At 35.4% G+C, this 23,198-nt stretch overlaps 1 protein-coding gene across 1 annotated transcript; it reads left to right on the top strand.

Annotated features, from left to right (window-relative positions):
- Positions 1-7,064: 7,064 nt before the first annotated feature.
- LOC132551811 (cdc42 homolog) lies at positions 7,065-21,870 on the top strand. The gene is made up of 3 exons (XM_060215955.1): positions 7,065-7,213; positions 15,507-15,565; positions 16,974-21,870. Exons 1-3 carry the CDS (start codon positions 7,075-7,077, stop codon positions 17,379-17,381), a joined length of 606 nt encoding a protein of 201 aa, XP_060071938.1. The 5' UTR covers positions 7,065-7,074; the 3' UTR covers positions 17,382-21,870.
- Positions 21,871-23,198: the final 1,328 nt, after the last annotated feature.

Genomic DNA, 23,198 nt, shown 5'->3' with positions numbered 1-23,198 from the left:
AAAAATGTTATTTTATTTTACAGTACACACACACACATATATATATATGAGATACTAAATCTTATCACGGATTTAGATAAAATATTTCTGTAGTTATTGATTTCTCGAAAATATAAAAGAATCATGAGGTTCTATTTTTCTTCATATATATGCAATATACACAAGTTATAATTTAGTATCTTGGTTGATTAATTAAATCATCTCGGCCAACTCCTTTAGTCTACTTAGGTGTGAAATATGTGTATAGGTAAATATATATGTATAGGTATAAGTAATGGACTATGGGAAATATCTTGACCCTGCTTTTTGCAACACATTACATTTCAGTGTAACAACACTATAAAATGCTTCCATTCAAATGGGCATCGTTCTGTATGGTACACTGATGTTGATATCTTGTCTGAAAAAAATCATACAACCTGGAAATGTTGTTACATATTTGAGAGTTAAAATAACGCCAAACGGCATTAAATGTTATCAGGGGAGACAACCTATTTTGTCATGTGACGCCCATTGTTCTAAGCCACGTGACATGTATTGTTGCAACAGTGTTGCATGATATTATCAGATAAACGACATTTATGTTATTTTGTGAAAGAAAAGGCAAAGAACCATTATGTCAAGAGAAGAAATGACTTATTCTAGACATGGATACATACCAGGATTGAAGGTAATTCATGAATACACGTAGATCTACACACAAATACGTTTTATTGTTATCACCCCAGCGCTCCCTTTGAGAACTTAACATTGATATAGATTTTACTCAACGATTGGCACCTATAAAGTCATTCTGGCCACTCCAGAGCATACTGATTTATTCTCCTCGTTCGAATGTTCAAGCGTTTTCTTGTCATTGAACTAACGTTGAAAATTTGGATGCCAATCAGACACCTTTACAATGCATACTGGGAAATATTTGTTTCGTATAGGATACACAGTTAAATTGCCTTCTGAAAAAGAAACATGGTTAATTATTGTGTTTGACATAAATCGGGATATCCTCTTTGGAAATGGATTTGATTTACATATGTATATAACTAGTTCCATTATTTACGTCACTAAAATCCTTTTAGTGAATCGTTTAATTTTTTGCATTCTAAAGGCGGTCATCGAAGATGAAGACGATGACGAGGATGAAGACGATCTCTCGGATCTCCCATTAAGTCCCTCACCAGCGCGACATTCTTTCCCGAGAAGAAATGCGTTTGAACTAGAGGAAATTGGCGATTTATCTGACCTTGAACCAGGCCCATCCTTCACCCCACTATTCAGAGAAAGGGGATGTGTGCAGCGCGCAATCTCGAATGTTGGACATCAGTTTCGGAGATTGTTCAGGTTCGCAAGGCGCAAGTGGAGACAAACAAGTTTGGTCCTTTGTGGAAATGACAACGTTGGAAAAATCTGGTCAAACACTTTTAAGAGGGTTAATTTGGTGTCCATTATACTGTTCCTGTTGGTCCTATACTGTAAAGGCTAAGTCATACCACTCCAAATCCTGTGTTAGAGAAATACGGAAAAGTGAAGGTGAAGTAACAGTTATGCCCGTTAATAAGAATCTCCACACATAAAACTATAAAACAAAGATGGCGGCCACAAATTGTAGTGGAACTGTTTGGTATTTACACCTGATTCATCAGCGGGAAGAAAGACTTTGGGGCTAAAAATCTAGACAACTGCCGCTAATCCACGGGCCCTGGAAGAACATTTTTATTATACATTAATCCTATCAAATATGAAGACAATTGTTACATATATGTATGATGTAACATTCAGTAATGTAAAGTATTTCCGATGTATACTGTATACTTATTTATTTTAACGGTAGATTAGTTTTGGCTCTTTTTGCGCTATTTTTACTGTGCTAATTCGTGCACTGCGCTAAAATCTGCGAAAAGTTTTTTAACATATTTTGACAGCACGTGCTGGTAGTTGACCGTAAAAGATTTAATCTAGTTCTGTTAAACGGACGCAAAACCATTCACCATTGGTTGAGAAAAGAGCTGGCCAGTGATAGCGATAAATGATATTTCAACAGTCAATATATGAAAACATGAAGATATTACACCATTTCTTTCGCGTGTCTATCGAGATTTGCGGATCATCAGGGTCAGCTTTGTGTTAAAAAGGCCGTCTGTTTCGGCCAAAGTTGCTCCTTTATAATAAAGAATTTTACAAGAACTCTCGTTATTTGTGATTGCTTGAAAGTGATCTCACCTCACGTTAAATCTCACTCTCTGAAACTTTTCTTGGAATTCAGCAACGAAAATCTTCATTGTATCCGAGTTGTGTGAAGTTGATACATGTTCTTCAACTGAAATTATTTTGAAACATACTTTTAAAAATCTTCAAAATGACCAAAGATACCTATCTACACGATAGAATTTTGAGTATAAACGATATATGTTAGACTGTCCATACCCGCACGCTAGAAAGCTCTCTGTGGCTTATCGAAAAAGAGCAGGCGTGAATATATCGGTCAAGGGGTGTAGGGATAGCGTTAGATCATATAGATTTTTAAAGGAATTTGGCGGATTTCAAAAAAAAAGAAATCTAACATAAACGAAATCTATGTAAGCCCCTAATCCTTCACGTCCTCTTCTGGACATGTTTCAGACTGCTAGAGTTAGGATAAGGCATTATTAGGCCCCGAAATCGTTCTGTATACTAGCACAATTAAACACACATCGCGACAGACTGTTCCGGCTATAGGTTTATGAAAATAAAGGAAATCACATATCTGTTACAAGGAATATATCTTTCTGTATGAAAAGCAATAATTAAAATATGTTGGACTCGAGTAACTGCCTAATAGCTATCATCATCATCATCATCATCATCATCATCATCATCATCGTCGTCGTCGTCGTCGTCATCGTCATCATCGTCATCATCAGGCGGTGATTATGTGGCACAGTGGTAACACATATTTATAACCCTTACACATACAACTATACTACATGAATGCAGACAAAAACAATAACAACAAAAGACAGAGATGCGGGACGACTATACAAAAAGTGGACTACAAGAATGATTCTGTTATTTCAGTCGGCAGATCGTTAACCGGACGTGATAATAAGAAGTGCGTGGTTCGAGTCTCTCCTCTATGACGCCTGGTATTTATCCAGAAGCTGAAAAACTGCGGTCTGTGCTGTCGTGATTGTGGCATTGGGCATGTAACTTTACACCTATTACTCGGGATGGCATCCGCCGGGCCTCTCGAATGTTGTTCAATGAGATTGTCACCAGCTACCTAAATGAACCCCGCTCCGAAATGTCTCTCGCTGTTCTTGGGACAATAAACCCAGCAAACACACTAACTGTACGTCTCCTCCCCCCCCCCCCCACTCCCCACTCCCCAACTCACCAACTTTTATTTTCTCATTTTCCGTTCAAAGACAGAAGCTGTAATAAGAATGGTTTTTACATGACCACTGGTGGGGAAAGTATTGTAGAACAGACAGTGTTTTTCACTTCAATTTTCGCTGTTCTGCAATGCCTTTTAAAAGCTTTCATCTTGCTGTGCCAAATTAAGAGAGTATGCCGGGCGTTTCAATTCTGAGCTGCGAAAAACCGGATAAACAATCAGCGGTATACAATGTCTCTGAAGGGAAATGAGTTGTCTTTTTCGGAGATTAATTTATAAATTAAACCTATGTAATTTAATATTTTATCAAGCAATGAAAAGAAAAATAAAGCGGTGTAAATTTAACCGTTATTGTGAATAAATATATGAAAAACTTATGACAAACAGGCGTCCAGTCGCATCAACATGCTTATATGCAATTCGAATAAGATTTTGCATCCTCGGCCCCAGGTGAAAATCGCACTACCACTAATCTAAATAAACGATTGTGAATGTTTTAGGACAAGTCATTTCACATATAGAAATTACATATAGCATGGGAGGTAACTCGTACAGGCGGAATGATATGAATTACAGTCATGTAACAGGTATCACATGAAAAAAGATGAAAAAAAACAACAAAAATGTAAAAAAAAAAAAGAAACAAAACAAAACAAAAATGTAAAACAAAACAAAAAATATTCATATCAGTATGTAAATAAGATTTGAAAGACTATTTCAATACGTAGGAGGCAGAATTTCCCAATGCATGTCGTAGTCCTAGTAATTATTCTGCCTAAACTTTGTTAATACTCTTCCGCTTACTTTTCGCAGACATGCCAGGTTTTGTTTCCAATAACTGTAAATTTTTCGTTCGGATTCGTCCTTCAGTCCTCTACAGTATTCTATTCTAAACTGAAACAGTGCGTTATTTCTGTTTGTTTTCGAGAACACTCTATCCCGGAAATGTCAAACGATAATTCACAATCAAGTTGAGCGATTCCTGTAACGGAATCACGAAAGCTAACAAACAAGATCTTACAATAGATTACTGGTAAACCCAGGAAAGTAGAGGAGCTATGTCTCTCTTTTACTTTTCAATCCTTAGATATCACAGAGTCCATCAAGACAGGTTACAGAGACTATGATTTCACTTTCAAATAATATCGACTGGATGGTACACTTTAGCAGCAAAAATATTTTTCTGAGAAAAGTGTTATAAATTCTGCTGCTACACGAGGTTCAATGTTCGTTAGTATGCCTTGCTAATGTTACTTTAGCTCTCGTCCTGAGAGATGTAATTTTCGTTAGAACGCCTTGCTAATATTTCTTTAGCTCTCATCCTGAGAGATGTAATGTTCGTTAGTATGCCTTGCTAATATTACTTTAGCTCTCATCCTGAGAGATGTAACGTTCGTTAGTATGTCTTGCTAATATTACTTTAGCTCTCAGCCTGAGAGATGTAATGTTCGTTAGTATGCCTTGCTAATGTTACTTTAGCTCTCATCCTGAGAGATGTAATGTTCGTTAGTATGCCTTGCTGATATTACTTAAGCTCTCATCCTGAGAGATGTAATGTTCGTTAGTATGCCTTGCTAATATTTCTTTAGCTCTCATCCTGAGAGATGTAATGTTCGTTAGTATGCCTTGCTAATATTTCTTTAGCTCTCATCCTGAGAGATGTAATGTTCGTTAGTATGCCTTGCTAATGTTACTTTAGCTCTCGTCCTGAGAGATGTAATTTTCGTTAGAACGCCTTGCTAATGTTACTTTAGCTCTCGTCCTGAGAGATGTAATGTTCGTTAGTATGCCTTGCTAATGTTACTTTAGCTCTCGTCCTGAGAGATATAGTTTTCGTTAGTTTGTCTTGCTAATATTTCTTTAGCTTTCATTCAGTTGCCAAAACAGGGTCTTTTTAGAACATAATAATTTTTTTTATTGATTTGTTATTGCTGACATTGTTCTTACTTTGAGGACGTTACATGACTTATATTTATATATGGTTTATATTTACAAGGCGGATGATGAGATAAAACATTGTTAGCGTACAATATATCAGACACAGTGTGTTGAAACGTATTTCTGATATACACAAGGACGTATATAATAATGAAGGAAGTATGTTGAATGTAAGGAAGTCTTTCTATAATACAAGGAAACACAGTCCATTCAATGATAACGATAACATTTGATAACCATTATGTAACGATACGCGCTGGTTTAAACTATAAAATATCTACTCCTCTAATGTTTGACCAGAAGTAGGATATAGTTCAAGTTCGTATTTAGGACTTGTATACTTTGTTAATTTTCCTTGTACTTAAAACATGACAAGTGGTGCTTTATAAAACGTGTCTGAGAAATCTCGCAAGTGGACGACTTATTTGACGTCACAGTTAACGGAGTGATTCGGTAAAAAGAGAATAATTCAGCTTGTTTCGTGATCTTAAAAAACTTGTTATTTGGGCGATAATTGCAAAAACTAAAGCACAGGAACCCCCTCTGTTTCAAACATGAAAACTATCCGCGAAAGTTTCTCTATCCACGCACATTGCTAGAAGATGATAAAAAAAGGATTAAAATATTTTTTCAAACTTTTAATTTTTGTTGCTATGCAGTTTTAAGGTCCTTAAATCAAATAAATTTTAACATTTTCGCATTTTGTTTTCTATCATAATGAAAGGGGAAAATCGATTCAAACACGCTGTTGTGAAAATAACAAATATGTCGTTCGGTTAACGACAACGTGAGAAAGTGCTTCATTTCCTGTTGCACCGTATATTCTGACGCTTCTGTCGGGAGAAGAAGTGCAGCAAAATATTGATTTTTTTATTGTTTCATTTTTTGTTTGTTTTGTTTTTTTTATTTGTTTTTGTTTAATTTTTTCACTTTTAAATTACTTTCTATAACCTAACCTTTGGAAATAATAATCATCAGGACAACAGATTTTTTTCCTTCAGAGGAGTAAATTCTTAACGGACAATTTGCATTATTTTTATATTCAGTAAGTAGTGTTGTGTTATAATGTAAAAATAAAAAAAATTAGCGGTATTCTTATTTGAGCGATTTTCTCGCTGAAAGTATTGCGCTAAAATATGACAGCGATAATGGTCACTTCCGTGTATTGTTTGTATCAAACAAATGTAAATGATGCGCGAGTTGTGCTAATTTGCTGAAGGATGATAATGCGGTAACATTTGATTCTGCTAAATTAAGTACACTTTCCGTAATTTATTTGTAAGAAATATTAAATACTTTTTTTCAAATATAACTTTAAACATATCTAAATATAAACACAGACCTATTATTTATTTAAATCTGATGGCTTGATAATGTATTGTATCTATCAAATACATTTAATCGCCTCCTGTCTTAAAAATAAATGAAAAATAAGATTTAGAAAGATGTATACAGAACATAATGATCTTGTATCCGGGAGATTTTTATGCCTAATGATACAGTGACATTGTTGAGGTTCTGGGTACATTGATCAACTTCCTGTGGACGTGCCCATATTACGTGTTGTTTTCTTGTTAAACCGAACTGTCTGGTATCCCCGCATCAACAAAAAAGGTTGGTTTCCTTTACTATAAATAAAACGTAGTTGATTGGTCCGATATGGGCGGTGAAAAATGATGTCATACTTAGTGGCTGTTGAGTGAGAGTGGTACACATATGCAATCCTATATGTATACATACATGAACGCTATCGTGTGCCAAACAGCATGTCGGAGGACGGCCCGAAATTCATCAAATGTGTTGTATGTGGTGATGGTGCCATTGGAAAGACATGTATGTTGATGAGTTACGCTACCAACAAGTTCCCCACGGAATATGTACCAACTGTATTTGATAATTACGCAGGTAAGCAACACACCCGTCCCGTACAGGGGCTCAGACAGGTGTGTAATACTGATGCTCAGGTGTGACTTTGGGGTACAGAGTTGGGACACTAAAATGCTAATACACATCAGTATTTTACACGTGTAAGATATGTTTGATGTTTCAGATAAAATACATTTATGATGTGTTAATTACAGGTCTTGATTGACAGCATGTACGTTGCAACACACCCGGAAGTGTTGCATTCACTTCTCGGCTCGAGTTTAACGGATGAAATGATCATTTGATTGATTATATACATGTATTGGCCGGAGGGAACTTCTGGTCATTATTTACAACTGGACTGGTCAGGGATGTCAGGTGAACTGTATCTAACCATCCACACACACCTGTATGACCAGTGAAAACGCCTCAAGGACAACAGATCTTATTTAGAATTGAGGTCTCAATAATTTACCTGGACATACCGGAAAGTGTCTGAATATCTGGAAATATAATTAGAAATGTGACGCTGTTTTTATCCTGTCTCGAAGTTTAGAACAGAAGTATAACGTCTGTATACAGGCAGTTTGATGAAATATAGGGAATTGTGATTGATGATAAGAGACGCCTATAAACCGAGGTCATCCTAGGTCAAGTTTGTTGTCAGTGCAGGGCGAAGACATTAAGCAACACGCTTATCACTAAATACTCAATTGAAACGAACAAAGCCATCTTTCTTCTCTTCAGATAGTCAGATAGGGTTTTGGCATGTTATGATAATTAGCCGTGAACTGACGTACCTGTTAAGGAATGCTGTATGACTTTAAAAATTAGGGTTGTATTTTTCACTGACATAAATAAAAATCGCATAGTTGTCATTGTTATGAGTCAATGCATTTTTCATACATGTAAACATCACCTGCTAATTATATGACAATAAACTGTCGTTGAAAGGTAGACAACACATTTTACATTGGAAATGCTTTTTTAAACAAATAATTATCAAAACTTGAGTCCCTTACATCCAAAAATCAAAAAGACAACAAGGTCATGTTTTGAAACAAATAATTATTTATGTTTGCCTAAATAGGACTGGGTAAACTTTACCGGTGTCTGATTTCATTTGGAATTCCGATTCGGTTTGGTTTTGCATATATAAATATAGAGATATATATATCTACTGTCGTGTTTCATTGTGCTTGTGCTGTCGTGAACTCATAGTTAGAGTTAGTTGTCACTAATTAAGACTTGACAGGAGTGGGGGTGAGTCAGACCGGAAGTCGAGGACAGTAACACAAAACGTGGGAATGTTAGGGATAAAGTGAATGGCCTGGCGATGTCCTGATCTAGCCCTCTAACGCTACTTCAGTTATAATGTGACAACATAACTACAAACTACATCAAGTGCAGATTATATATATATATATTATCCCTCAGGGCGGAACTGCATATTTGACAAGTAAATTGTTTTATCGACAGACTTAGAGAATGCTTTGGGTCAATTGCCGTCGAGAATGATAAGCAATTACAAGTGCACACATGTCAAAATTCACGGAATGTTTAGGAATCTAGTTAGGATTTATATAAAATATTAAGGACCCCTATATTTTATGTTTCATCACTTATCCCTAAGCGAAATACAATTTTCTATAATTTACAACACAACTATCTTCCTTGTCCTTTACACTTTTTTTCTGTTTGATCTCAATACGTAATATTGACAGGCAGCCCTGACTTTGATTGACGTTATTTACATACACACACACATATATATACGTCTATGGTATATATGATTAACATATTAAATATACACAGAACAGTCAGTAACATCGGTGTCAGATCCGTTCTTCTTTCCGTCCTCTCTACGTGAAAAATATTAACAGGCCTTCGATACTTTGATTTTAGAGTATGATGTTGCAGAAAGATGATGTTGTAGATTGAAGTAAAAACACAAACAGAACCTTCGTATATGACTTAAGCTTGAGCAGTACATATATATGCTGTACGACCTTATATGTCTTCTTTCTACTTGTATTTGGCCCTAAAATATTGACAACGACGACAGAGGGTAAGACAAGATGTATATTTCAGTACAATTTTGGTGTGATGGACGGTTTTATCTAGATCTTATCACCAGGAAATGTTCGTGTAGTAATGTTCCTGTGTTCAGAGATGACATGAGAATGTACGTTTTAATCTCTTCTGTTGTTAGGGGGTATTATTAGGTCCCTGTGGTAAGGCATTTTATCGAAATTTACATACATGCTTATATCTAAACATGAAAGTGAAATTCAAATATAGAGGATAAAACGGGTGAAAATGAATGTTATAGATATGTGAAATGGACAACAGAAATGAGTGTAATAGACATTTAAATTGGACAACAGAAATGAGTGTGATAGACATTTGAAACGGACAACAGAAATGAGTGTGATAGACATTTAAATTGGACAACAGAAATGAGTGTGATAGACATATAGACATTTGAAACGGACAACAGAAATGAGTGTGATAGACATTTGGAATGGACAACAGAAATGAGTGTGATAGACATTTAAATTGGACAACAGAAATGAGTGTGATAGACATTTGAAACGGACAACAGAAATGAGTGTGATAGACATTTAAATTGGACAACAGAAATAAGTGTGATAGACATTTAAATTGGACAACAGAAATGAGTGTGATAGACATTTGAAACGGACAACAGAAATGAGTGTGATAGACATTTGAAATGGACAACAGAAATGAGTGTGATAGACATTTGAAATGGACAACAGAAATGAGTGTGATAGACATTTAAATTGGACAACAGAAATGAGTGTGATAGACATTTGAAACGGACAACAGAAATGAGTGTGATAGACATTTAAATTGGACAACAGAAATGAGTGTGATAGACATTTAAATTGGACAACAGAAATGAGTGTGATAGACATTTAAATTGGACAACAGAAATGAGTGTGATAGACATTTGGAATGGACAACAGAAATGAGTGTGATAGACATTTAAATTGGACAACAGAAATGAGTGTGATAGACATTTGAAACGGACAACAGAAATGAGTGTGATAGACATTTAAATTGGACAACAGAAATAAGTGTGATAGACATTTAAATTGGACAACAGAAATGAGTGTGATAGACATTTGAAACGGACAACAGAAATGAGTGTGATAGACATTTGAAATGGACAACAGAAATGAGTGTGATAGACATTTGAAATGGACAACAGAAATGAGTGTGATAGACATTTGAAACGGACAACAGAAATGAGTGTGATAGACATTTGAAATGGACAACAGAAATGAGTGTGATAGACATTTAAATTGGACAACAGAAATGAGTGTGATAGACATTTAAATTGGACAACAGAAATGAGTGTGATAGACATTTAAATTGGACAACAGAAATGAGTGTGATAGACATTTAAATTGGACAACAGAAATGAGTGTGATAGACATTTGAAACGGACAACAGAAATGAGTGTGATAGACATTTAAATTGGACAACAGAAATGAGTGTGATAGACATTTGAAATGGACAACAGAAATGAGTGTGATAGACATTTGAAATGGACAAGTGAAATTGTCACAAGAAAGGGACACGACAGTGATAAAGAATGTTTCATGTAAGTTGCTATTCAGTTCTGTCAAAGTTATGAAGAAACCCCGGTGCGTTCTGTCTGATAGAGATGTGAGTTATTGTTGGCTTGTTAATAAACATTTCTTTCCATTCCACCGTATTCCTTACACCCACAATTAAAGTGTTCGTGTAGTCTGGAATACAAAGCTGATCTGTTGTATCAACAGTACCAGTTTTCCACATCGCCTGCCAGACGATCACTGGTGCTGTCAGATGAAAGAGAGGAAAATGAACATTGTTATCAAATGTCTGTATAGTGTACAAGTCGGCTCAAATGTTATCGTCCTTACAAAACAAATATCGTGAACTCATTGTGTAACAATCTAAGGATTTGAGAGAAAACTTGGAACGCGCCAACGTCATTAATCTTTCTAGTATAGATAGCAGAAGGCATTTAGAAAAAAAAATGCAGCGAATTCCGATGTTTTGGATAACAACCTGCATAGCTCAAAATTTTTGTATAATATGAAATTTACGGGATTGATAAGTGTTCTCACAAATATTTGAAGTATTTTTCTTATTAATGATGATAAAATACGTGCTTTTTGTTACGATATAAATCTATTCACGTGTCAATGTATGTCGAAGGTCAGATGTGAAAACTAACGAGGAAGAGGTTACATGTGTGTATATATACGGCTGGGTGTGCACTGTACGTAATTCCGATACGGGGAATAAAGGATATGTTTATTGTTACAAAACTGCGGTCACTACAAGCCATAAATCACAGGGACTTGAGACGTTATCAAATATAACACAGTGTTCTTATTACGTAATGCGTTCGCCTCCTCTAGCCAGTTTGCAATACCAGGATTTCACATAGTCCCTATTCCGCGGTCCTTGTGTATACGTGTTTGTGCAATATTGCTTACAAGACACAGTTTCCTAACCCATGGTTCGTACATATGTGTATGTAACAGTACTAAATTCATTTTTAAAAAAAAATTACATAAAATATTTATAAATGTTATACGGGCGGTGGTAAGGATTGTACCATATCCCTGTGTCTGCAGTAACCCAACAGCACGTGGGCGCTTGCATCTGTTTATTGTTGCAGCCAAATTGGTAACCGATGGGATATACAGGCTTTCTGTGTATACCAGGAGTTCTTTAGAAGTTAACCTGTTAGCCAGGCTGCGTTCACGGGGCCATGGAGTGATGTGGTGTAATTAAGGAAAACAATGGCTGATTATCTCGTTACCATGGACGCGATGTAGAGTACTTCACTATGTCCACATATATATACTCTACAAATGAAAATCGATTTTGAACTGTGTCCCTGCATGTAATTACGTATTATTTATAAATTACCCAGGTGTTACTGATAATAAAGTCTTAGTGGTTAGCGTCACAGGGGCTTGGAACATTTTCCACAGATTGCAGTTTGATCAGCTCCTGGTGCATTAGAAGTGCGTGCTGTAAGATGGATTGGGAATTTAGATTTTTATTTTGCAAACAGCCGTCACTAAGGGCGATATTTGTAGACGTAAAATTAAAAAGAAAATTTTTGGCTGATTTGAACCCTTAAACGTGTTATCATATCCTCGTACATCAAAAGATGTTTAAACACAATACGGTGATAAATATTCTCATGTCCCTGTGTTCTTCGCCGCCAAATCACCAGCTGTCAGCTTTGTAATCGCAACACAAGTTTGATTTCCGAAACAGATAACAAAAATTATTAGTATACAGTATTTACAAAGCGCTCTGTAATCTGGAGCTAGTAATCACTGTGTAAGAAGCTTAAAATTCAGCGGATGACATAAAAAAAGACCAGTGAAGTGTGGGACCATCCCGACTCAAGTAGATCTCAGCCGGGAGATTTCATGTGTGAGCGAGAGCGTGTGTACGATTGGCGTTCGTCTTGTTCTGGGACCGCATTTATAACGCCATTGTCATACCACGTGGAATCTACAACAAATAAATAACACCACCAACCTCTTATAACACTTTTCTCCTTCTAAGCATGAGCAGTAACTACAGTGTCTTACACGGAGATACAACAATATTCCCACGTCTGTGGCTGTCCAAACCTTCGACCTACCGGTCATTAGGCCATCGCACTGCCAACTAAGCCATCCACTTTATTAGATAATGGCAAAGTCAGTCTACAGTAACAAATAGTTTTTTTTACGTGTCGGATTTTATCGATCTTCCGAAACACGTTCAGGCATATTGTCAGAAGATAACTCTATCGTTTAAACAAGGGACGATTTTGTGTCCGTCCCTGAATTTTTTTCTAAATCTCATAAAATACAAGATAAAGATGTGTAGCTGCTTTACGGCTACAACTACGGAATCTAGCGCTGCAGTCGGTGATATTTTTTATCTTATAAGAAAACTGGTTTTAATCGATTGCGACACGTGTGACCAAGTCGGTAGCGAGGATATCAGCTGTTTAACAGTTGTACAGAGGAATCGAACCTCAGCCGTCTACGTGGAAGTCCACCGTGTATCTGTTCATATATGGATGAACGTATTTGACAACACTAACATTTACTCCTGCCATCTGTTACATACAATGATGATTTTCTCTCAACCTTGTAGTCACGTGTTACGCGTCTCGTACACGTGCCACATAATCGGCCACCTGAAGCGCCTTCCTCCTCCCCACTTAGCAATGCGCGTGCCAACAGCTGGTGGCGGAGTCAAAGTAGACTATCCTGCTAAAGTTAATGTTATCATACCTGATGAGTCTGTGTATGTTGGCAGCGAGAAGTGTTAGACAACGTGTACTCGAGATCAGTTTTTTTTATTTATATTCTAAGACGTGCTTCAAAATGTTGAAGGTAACTTGCGGTTTGATAGATGTAAGTTTTAAGAAATATTACATCATTGGGGAATTTCATATCGATATTTCACATCGCACATCTCACGAATCCGGAAAGTTGACTGATAAAACCGGGAAAACATACACTGATAACAATTTTGGCAGTAAGACAGTCTGGGTCTCAACTACTCTACAAAACATATGGGGAAAACAGAAATGTACAATGACGACAGATTATGACCTACACACCTAAAAAACATGTATTGGAAATATGTTGAGTTGCATTCAGTACCTTCGAATATAAAGGGTTGTGACAAGTGCTTCAACAGAATACATACACTTAATATATTTGTTTATCTTTGCCCCAGAATTCATCTTTACACTAAAAATAGTTTTGAAAAGTCACACTTACTACATCTCAAGAACTGACCTTTGAGTTAGCCATATCCGGAGTCGTTTTCGCGGTTAGTTTCTATCTCCGGAAATTTTGTTGCACAACATTTGCCCTACCTACTTTCAGTTAAGTCGGTAAACTTCGCATGAATATATTGAAAGTATGACTTATATTTAACGGAATCTTGACTGGATGATCATCCGAGGTGATACAGCACTACCGATAGGTCAAGGGCCAACAAACTGGAAAGGTCACGTGATTATCGGGATTAGAATTTATCTGCTTGTGTCATACATACACTACAAGGCACGTCTGTGTTAAGCAGACATCTCACAGATCCCTCTGTTGCCTGAAAAATATTTTCTTCTTCTATGAGTTAATGCTACAAGACAACTTAACATTTATCAAATGCAAATTCGAACTTGATTTTCACTGGTAGGATGCGGTTATACCCTGCCAATAATGATCATTAGGTGGTGCTGACCAAGTGTTCTCATTTGTACTGAATCCAATCTGGCCGACATGTCCGCCTTCTTGAAAAATATATTTTAACTCTTCATTTCAACTTCTACTGCTGCCATTGTATTGAAAGTTTGTGGAATGTTAAGGAAATGAAGCCGATAAGTGTTCTTAATTTTATCGCTCTAATCCTGAGGAGTTCAACATAGAAGCCAAGTTGGCCATTTGTAAGATAATTTCGCAAGCATGGTTCTCTCGAACACCACCTATTAAAACCTCTTCCCAAGTATCGGGGAGATTCAGGACGACTTTGCTTGAAATCATCCTGATATGGCCATTTTCTTGAAAAAACACATTTCAAAGCTATTCTATAGGGAGAACTGAACTGAAAAAACTGTTATTTTCGTTAACTGAACTGCTGAAATAACGATTGTTTTTGTTCACACAACCACTTTAGATGCCATGTATATGTGCTTTTGTAGTGGGACGACCGCTAAGGCGTACAGACCTCTTGTATATTGGTTATATATATACATGGACGGTAAGGTCCAATATTGATGCTGGATGCTATTATTGGTGTGGACCGTCGACATTACTAGATCCTATCTTTCACACTGAGTAATACGTATTGTAACCTATGTTGTGATCCAGTATATCCAAATTATTGTTCGTCTGTTTTTTCTGTCTTTGTGTCTTTGTTTGTGCCCGTATCGTCCCTAACTTTGTATTTGTTTTATGTTTTATGTATATGTTGTAATTTATGTAATATTTGTGCCTTGATAAAGGGACAGGTTTCCTTAAAAAATTGCCCATTCGCTTGTCCGTACTGTTGCTATTACTTCATTGATCATATATAGACACCTTATTGAATGAAAATAGGATATATTTACCTGCTTTTCTACAACTTAATATTTATCAAAATAAATATAAATTGGCTTGTCATATATTATACGTCTTCCAACTTGAGTGACGATAAAAAGGAAAATTATGACTACACTCAGCAAATGAGAAAATTATGAGAAAATTATGAGAAAATTAATATCTATTCAAATTTCCTGTTTCAGTGACGGTGGCCATCAAAGACCAACAATACCAACTGGGACTTTTCGATACTGCAGGACAGGTGAGTGACGTCATCACTGGATGTTGTAAGGGACTAGACAGTTTCCCTATTAAAACAGGAATTTTATTAAAAAAAATAAGTTTCAACAATTTGAAAATGATGATTAACTAAGTTTACATAAAAATATTAGTTTGTATGTTAATGATCGCAGCGACTAAACAGCTGATCTGAATACATCTTTACTAAATTGGATGGTCTGACTACACGTGAACGTTGTACAATGTTTACTTAACGAAATATACTTTAATATACAGTTAATATCGTCTGTTTCATTCCATCGCCATATTGGTTGAAAGCACAGTCAAACGCACGTTTGAAACAGTCAATATTCCAAAGCTTCTTAGCGATCGCGTTTATTTCTGTAAAGTGTTTCACACCGCGTATCATACGTCACGGGACCACAAATATTGGGACTTCCAAAGTAGATTATCAGCGTTTCGTAGACAAGGCGGTATTTTAGATAGTGTGGTCATATCTAAATACAAATATACTTATTACCGGTTAACTGTAATAAAAATGGATGATAAGCAGGCTTGATTAAAAGATGTTCTCAAATTTTATTGTTCTTTGTGTTTCTTGTGTCAGTAGACATATTGTTCTTTAAATATGTAAGACACATTTTTGGATGTTTTAAAACACGCATTAAACGTTCATGCAGTTGTTTTCGTGCCGGATTTCAACAAGGGCTTTTTGTTTATAGTATTGCAATAGATTTGGCTATCTATTTCACGGATGATTCATAAACTTGGTCTGTGTATTATGTATGTCATATTTGAAATTGAACGTGTTTATTACTTTGTATGTCCGTTTGTTTGTTATTTGTCTACGAGAAAGACAACTTGGTACAAGTTAGTTTAGCCAGGAAACCTATGATCTGGACGTGTATGATGCTGGTTAATTTACCTGTTGGTGTCGTTGGTATACCTTATTCTCATTTGAGAAGGTGACATTACTTACTTGGATTGACCAAACTTTACCTGGCAGATGTCGGCGATGAAGTTAAAACCGCTTACTGTTCAGGAACATCTTGTCTTATTCTCCTTGAACATTTACAGGAGTTTCCGTGGAAATTATTCTTTTCTTCAATTTTTGCTCTAAAATTTTTTGAAAAAAATTGTGTCTGTTCACATGTTGGCATTTACTTTTCTTATTAGAGCTGTTAGGATTTGACACAAACTGTAGTTTTTTGTACAGTATTTGAGACCAGGTTTACTGAAGTTCTGATTCAAATCAACAGGTCTCGGGTAGATCTTATGGTCGGTATAGAACTGAAGGTCATAGACTCACTAAATATTAAAAAAAAACCTACGCGTATAACATTTCTCGCCATATATAAGATACAAGTTGGCGAAATCTGTTACAACAGGACTGTCATTATGTTTGGCTATTTATGACTTTTTCTTTGCAGGAAGAGTATGAAGGGCTCCGAAAATTAGCATACCCCGGAACACATGTATTCCTTCTGGCATTTTCTGTAGTGATGCCGGAATCACTTCGGAATATAGAACTAAAATGGCTTCCTGAAATACTACAGACACTTCCGCCGGCTGCTTACCTTATAGTGGGTACCCAGGTAGATCTGAGAGATGACGAAGACATCAAACAGAAATTACAAAAACGGAGACAAAAACCTGTAACAATTGAGGAGGGGCAACGATTTGCCAAACGTGTGGATGCGGACTGTTATGCCGAGTGTTCGGCCCTCACAAGACAAGGACTGAAAGATGTCTTCGATGAGGCAATGATCGCTGTACTGGACCCAAAGAAACAGAGACGACCGCCGAAAAAACGGCGCCTGAAATGTGTTATATTGTGAGCTACCGATGTGTCTTTGTCCAGTTGTTAATATTATCCCTCTGATCCACTGGTCAACAAACCCATTGTGTGGTCAGTTTATAGCCGGATATTAACTTATCTGACCCCAGAGGTTAGGATAGCTCTAGTGTGTACGTAATAGCCGTTGGACGATCACCATTAAGGAGATGCAGGTGATCGAACTATGGCCAACGTCCGGTTAAAGCACACTGTTATTTCCTCACTGGCAGGAAGACGGATTTCTGGAGCTGTCCAGTAAAACGAAATGTGATGCAAGCATAATACCCAGTTTTATATATCTTTCAGGAGAATTTTATCACAGATCGAGGAGCGATATGGAATATTCTGTACACTTTGGTAGCAGCCTGAATATCAGCATTATTCTTATAATCATCCACATATCTTTTGTTCAGATTTGAAAAGATTACAACAACCTATTTATAACTTGTTTCAATAATCAAATATTGGTATTCTTACAATCCCATGTTCATAAGTTTATCATAGCAACGAATATGGTGTATAAAAACCGAGATATACTTTCATCTTTAAATACAAAACATTCCTCATATATTTCATTCATGTGTGCAATACAACTTCATTCCTTCGTCTTAAATAATCATGAACAATCCTGGTCATAATGGTGCTTTGGTCATGTTGAGATGTTTATATTGATTTCAAACGTTCATGTCACCTTGGTGCTAAAATTAAATCCCGACTCGCTTAAATATTCTTTTCATGCGTTGCCTATTGCACTGATCCACCTCCCCATCAGCACTGGAAGAAAAAGACTTTACCACAAGTCTGTGTCTGTACAGAAAATTACATTAAAATTGTATACTGAACGTCAGACCGCCACATTTCCTGGAAGAATATCGGAATAGATTGGTGCAGTCGTACCAGGAGTTGACCTTGTGGTGAGCAGTGTCACGAGTCACTCTTTTTGTCTTACCTGAATATTGCGCTGATTAGATTTTACGTGGTCAAATATTTAAACATTTCCTATTCTATTTCTTTCAACAATAGATACTTAATACCATTTCTTATGTCACTTGATAAACGTCACATATATAAATAGACCATTTGAAATTATATTTTATAATTTTATTACATACTATGTGTTCTTAGTGATTTGTGTTCGCAAATTCAGTGAAAGATATCTTATTGAAGACGGAATGTTACAAATCCATATATGTGAATTCAGCGTGGCGTGATTTTTATTTTCTATACGAAATGATAAGAAATGTTTGTAGACATATATTTCAAGACAATTTGGAAATGCATTTTAGCAATCGTGCAAAATAATAGTACCCTTTGAGAGTATACAGTATGCCATGTAATGATAGTGTTGTAAGTATTTTTTATTAATCAAGAAAACGGAAGACAGTTTGAATAGTTATTCTAGAAGTAGATGTAGTGATCGAATCAAAGATATTTCACTCGCTACAGATATATTATACGTTTGGATTTAGATATAAATATATGTAATTTTAATCAGATTAAGGTAAAAATAAGAATCATGGTGATAATCTGGAATTCAGACACCTATCACGATTTACGGGATCTGGCGAGTTAGTCAGATGCGATGTTTTGTGAGCCGCGGTGGTAGATTGGTTAAGTGCTCTACTTCTGGGTTGCGGGTTCGAGACCTACGTGGGGCATTCTCCAGGCACTGGCCTTAGGTTGGTGTTTTTTTCTCTCGGGAACTTCGTATTTCCTCCTCCACCCAAACTTGGCACTTCCTTAAATGTCTCTGGCTGTTAATAGGACGCAAAGCAACAATAAACAAAACTAGCTATATTTTGTAATGACAAGACTAATGTCCAGATTTATACTCAAATCGTTAACCAAGCGTTTTTGATCAGTTAAAGTGTTTTGTGGAAATTGATTATCTGAAGCACAAATAATAATACACTCTCATGGGCATGATGAGGTTATCCTCGTGGTGAAGATTCAAAAGTCAGGCATCATCGTTTTTAGTATATCGCATGGTCATCATCAATGTTCTCATTGGCCGGACTAAGTATTTTGACAAGGTGGAATATACTTTGATACTAAAATCTGAACACTACAGATATTGGTGAACTAGAACTTGGTTAGATCAACGGACACGAAACTGTCAAAAATGTATTTTTAGAAATATATTCGTTGCGTTTTTCATGTTTTAAAAATCACATTTGAATCATTCACCATTTGTTTAGTTATAAGTCTGTGTTATTGAGAATTGTACTTTACGTTTTTAATTCTAAGAAACTTGATCTTCAACAGAATATATACCATACTAGTCCTTAAAACGAACGTCTCGGTTTTGTATTAAATTAAAAAAGTTGTTTTTCTATGACACATTTTAAAGATTTTTATGTACAATAATATTGCAGTATTCAATTTTGTAAACAAAAATCTTTTTACTTTTGTACATGCCCTAGTTTACAGTTTCTGCATTTAGTAAACTTAGCAAGCCAGTCTGTAGAATTACTCATAGCACTTGCACGACGTTTTGCTGTTTAATAAAAATTTCGGGTTTGAAATAAAAGCTTTTTCGGTTGTTAAATTTAGAAATCATATTTTGCTTACGTTTAGATAATTCTGATATGAAATACAGTGTATATATCATAAAAGTATTCGTGATTCATAGAAAATCTTAGACAATATCACCTTGAATTATCATAAGTTAAAACGAAAGAACGTTCACTTCTACGATATAACCTCTGGTGATGACGTCACAAAGCTGAGAATGCCCTCCGAACGTCAATTACATAACATAACATATTATATATATATCAAAACGACAATATTCATCGCCGAATACCACGGTCAATATCGATTTTTATATAATATCCGCTCAGAGTTCGAATACCTCAGTGTTAACATGGTAGAATGTCATTATGATATCATTATTCGATCGATATATTTAGTAAGGTTAAACATTACACTGGATTTATTAATGTTCATAATTGACACTGTTTATTTATCAGTGCCTTTAGATCTATAAAAACATCGATTTTTAAAGGAAAAATAGTTTTTTGGGCATAATTTTAAGCGATGCTTGGTCGATAACTAACATTGTATATGCTATTGTGAAACAAATGTAAAGGACACAAAAACCAGTCAGGAAAGAAATATTTGTGAATTAGCCAATAGAAAAAATCACAATTAAAGCGAATACTTTATATGTAAAATCGTGTAAACAAAAAGTTCTTTATTTGATCATTATAAAACATATTTGTAGTTTTATTCGATGCTTCTTATCAATATCTTCCCAGGGCGTACTACACATGTAGTACAGTTCATAACGAGACTTCTCAAGAATTATAAATAGACGACATAACTGTATGTAAGTAGAAGTCATTGAGATCAAAAGTGTATTGTTTTTATCATTCTATATGAGTGATAAGTACGTACTCCTGACTCATGATAGAAATCGTCATTGTGATGAAGGGAAAAAAACCGCATCAAAATAGATAAACATTGTGAATTTTTCTGTTCCGGACACGTTACTAAACGATTTTGTTTTCTATCTCAAATTATTATTGTTGTCACACACACCTATTTTATGAACAAATAATACCAGTAACGTATTAGCAAATGTTGTATATTTTTGCAAATTCGTAAGATATATTTTTCCTTCTGATTACAAAGAATGTTTTAAAATGATCGTAAAATTCAGATCTGTGGAATTTTTATCCAAATTTGTCTTGTCACTTGTAGGATTTATATATGTAAGTATTTCATTATTTATCTTACATGTATTTTTTCGTTCTGCATTTTTTTTACTGTCAAGAGAATTATAATACATCATTTACAATGAAAGCCACCGTATCCATTTGAAATGTTTTCCGTGACCTTTAAGTGATCAATAGGTTATCTTATAATGACCTATTGACGTATGATTTTTTTATATCTCTCCGGGACTATTTTTAACATTAAGACAATTTTAAGGGTATGTGTGACGTTTTGTCAGTAAATATGCTGACAAGTATACGATTTTGGTGTAGTAATGTTTGATTTTTCTCCTTTCCTGTCTTCCGTTTTAGAGATATCTTCCTTATGAAGATGGTATATTCTTACTCAGACGAAAACGATCATTTTAAATCGCCCTTTCTGAACTTAAAAAATATCTTAGATAACCTAATCATAGATATTTTATCAATACTTCCGTTAGAATGTTACTTTTATCATATGAAACGTTTAAAAATATATTCTGTTAATATATTGAAATATAAAACATATATGTCTCTCATTGTTATCCGGTTGGTCATGCGTTGATATTATATTTAACTGACCTTGTTTTACAGGAAGTACCAGATAACGTATGTAAATATATCGACAGTATCATAGACAATGGATTCAAAAACAATATATGACAGAAAAGAGAATTACAGATTATGTTACGAATCAATTGTTGACTATATATAACACATGGATTTATTTTAATTGTGTTATTTTTAAACGATTCAGATCTAATTGAGTAAATAAAAAGGAAACAAAATCCTCATGTTGTTCTCTTTTTTGTTTCAGGATGAATAACAACAATATCAGACATACTTGTGTTGAATTACAAAAATTAATAACATACAGTTGTGATTGCAGAATATAACTTCAGATTGTCAAAATATTCGATCAGCTGTTGAAAAAAATGAAGACAAATTGTTTCGTGGCGTTCCTTGAGTTTATGAATTTGCATTACGGTGGACAGGTTTTCTTTCTACGTTACATTCAGTGCCTATTACGTCACTAAACTGTTAAGTACACGTTGTAAAGAGTCCATATTAAAACCTTTCGGACATAGTCATGTTGACATCACAAATTACACATCGTCAATATGAAGAACATTGGAAGTTCATGGGTACTCTGTAATGGTTAGTGGTTTCCGTGTGTCGCTAATTAAGTTGTCTCCTTCACTAAATTCTGATTTTGACAGCTCGAACAGGCCAAGGCGGATTAATTCATTATCGGCATCCACCAATCAGCTGTCAAGTTTATCGCTTACCATCCAGACTGACAGTATGAAACGAAGGGAAGTAACTGTGGGAGCTCAGAATATATTTATAAGGATACTGACAACAACAGGATGTATTTGTCCAGACCACCATGGTAGTTACAGTAACTTCAGAGTAAAACACTTATTTGTGTATTCTCGATGCTTAGGGGAGGGGGGACTGACATGGTTCCATTGATACCCGAAACATTTATTAAACATTAAAAGCATTTCGGTATCGTATTTCATTTCTACACCAGCATCTAATGCTCAGACATAATAACATGTTATTTACAGTAAAATAGTCCGCTTCCTGAATCAGCACAGATATGTTACATTAGGCATGGTATTTTAAGCCAAATACACACGAGTTATGTCCCCTTACCTGCCGAAGTGTCCTATACTGTCAACGGCATGATATAAAGTACAAGTATTTGCATTGATTTACTTCACTGTAATCTGTAATCTTCGACACTGAGATATTTTGATACGTAAATGTAGTAATATATGGAATTATATACATATCCGAAAAGGAAAATAGAAATTGTAAAAAAAAAAAAAAAAAAAAGCAAACAAACAAACAGACAGCAATCTATCAAAGTTAGAAAACAATTACCGTACTTACACAAAAAGAGCTAGTTATACGCCAATTAACATTAATTGCAATCATGCAGATATTGACCGGATAATTTTAAACATCTACATTACCTGACGAATGCAACCATCGTGGAACTTCGTACTAAAGCAATGCTGTAGGTGATGGTCATGCAATAGTTTTAGTAGAACATCCAGATAGTTAACAACGAATTGCAAACAACGAAGATTAAAAAACAACAAACCAGT

Source organism: Ylistrum balloti, unplaced genomic scaffold, assembly GCF_031769215.1.
Source record: "Ylistrum balloti isolate Yb309-2 unplaced genomic scaffold, AGI_CSIRO_Ybal_v1 Utg370220, whole genome shotgun sequence".
NCBI classification, from domain to species: domain Eukaryota; kingdom Metazoa; phylum Mollusca; class Bivalvia; order Pectinida; family Pectinidae; genus Ylistrum; species Ylistrum balloti.
The sequence above is the reverse complement of the archived record's forward strand: the minus strand, read 5'-3'. Positions and strand labels throughout refer to the sequence as shown.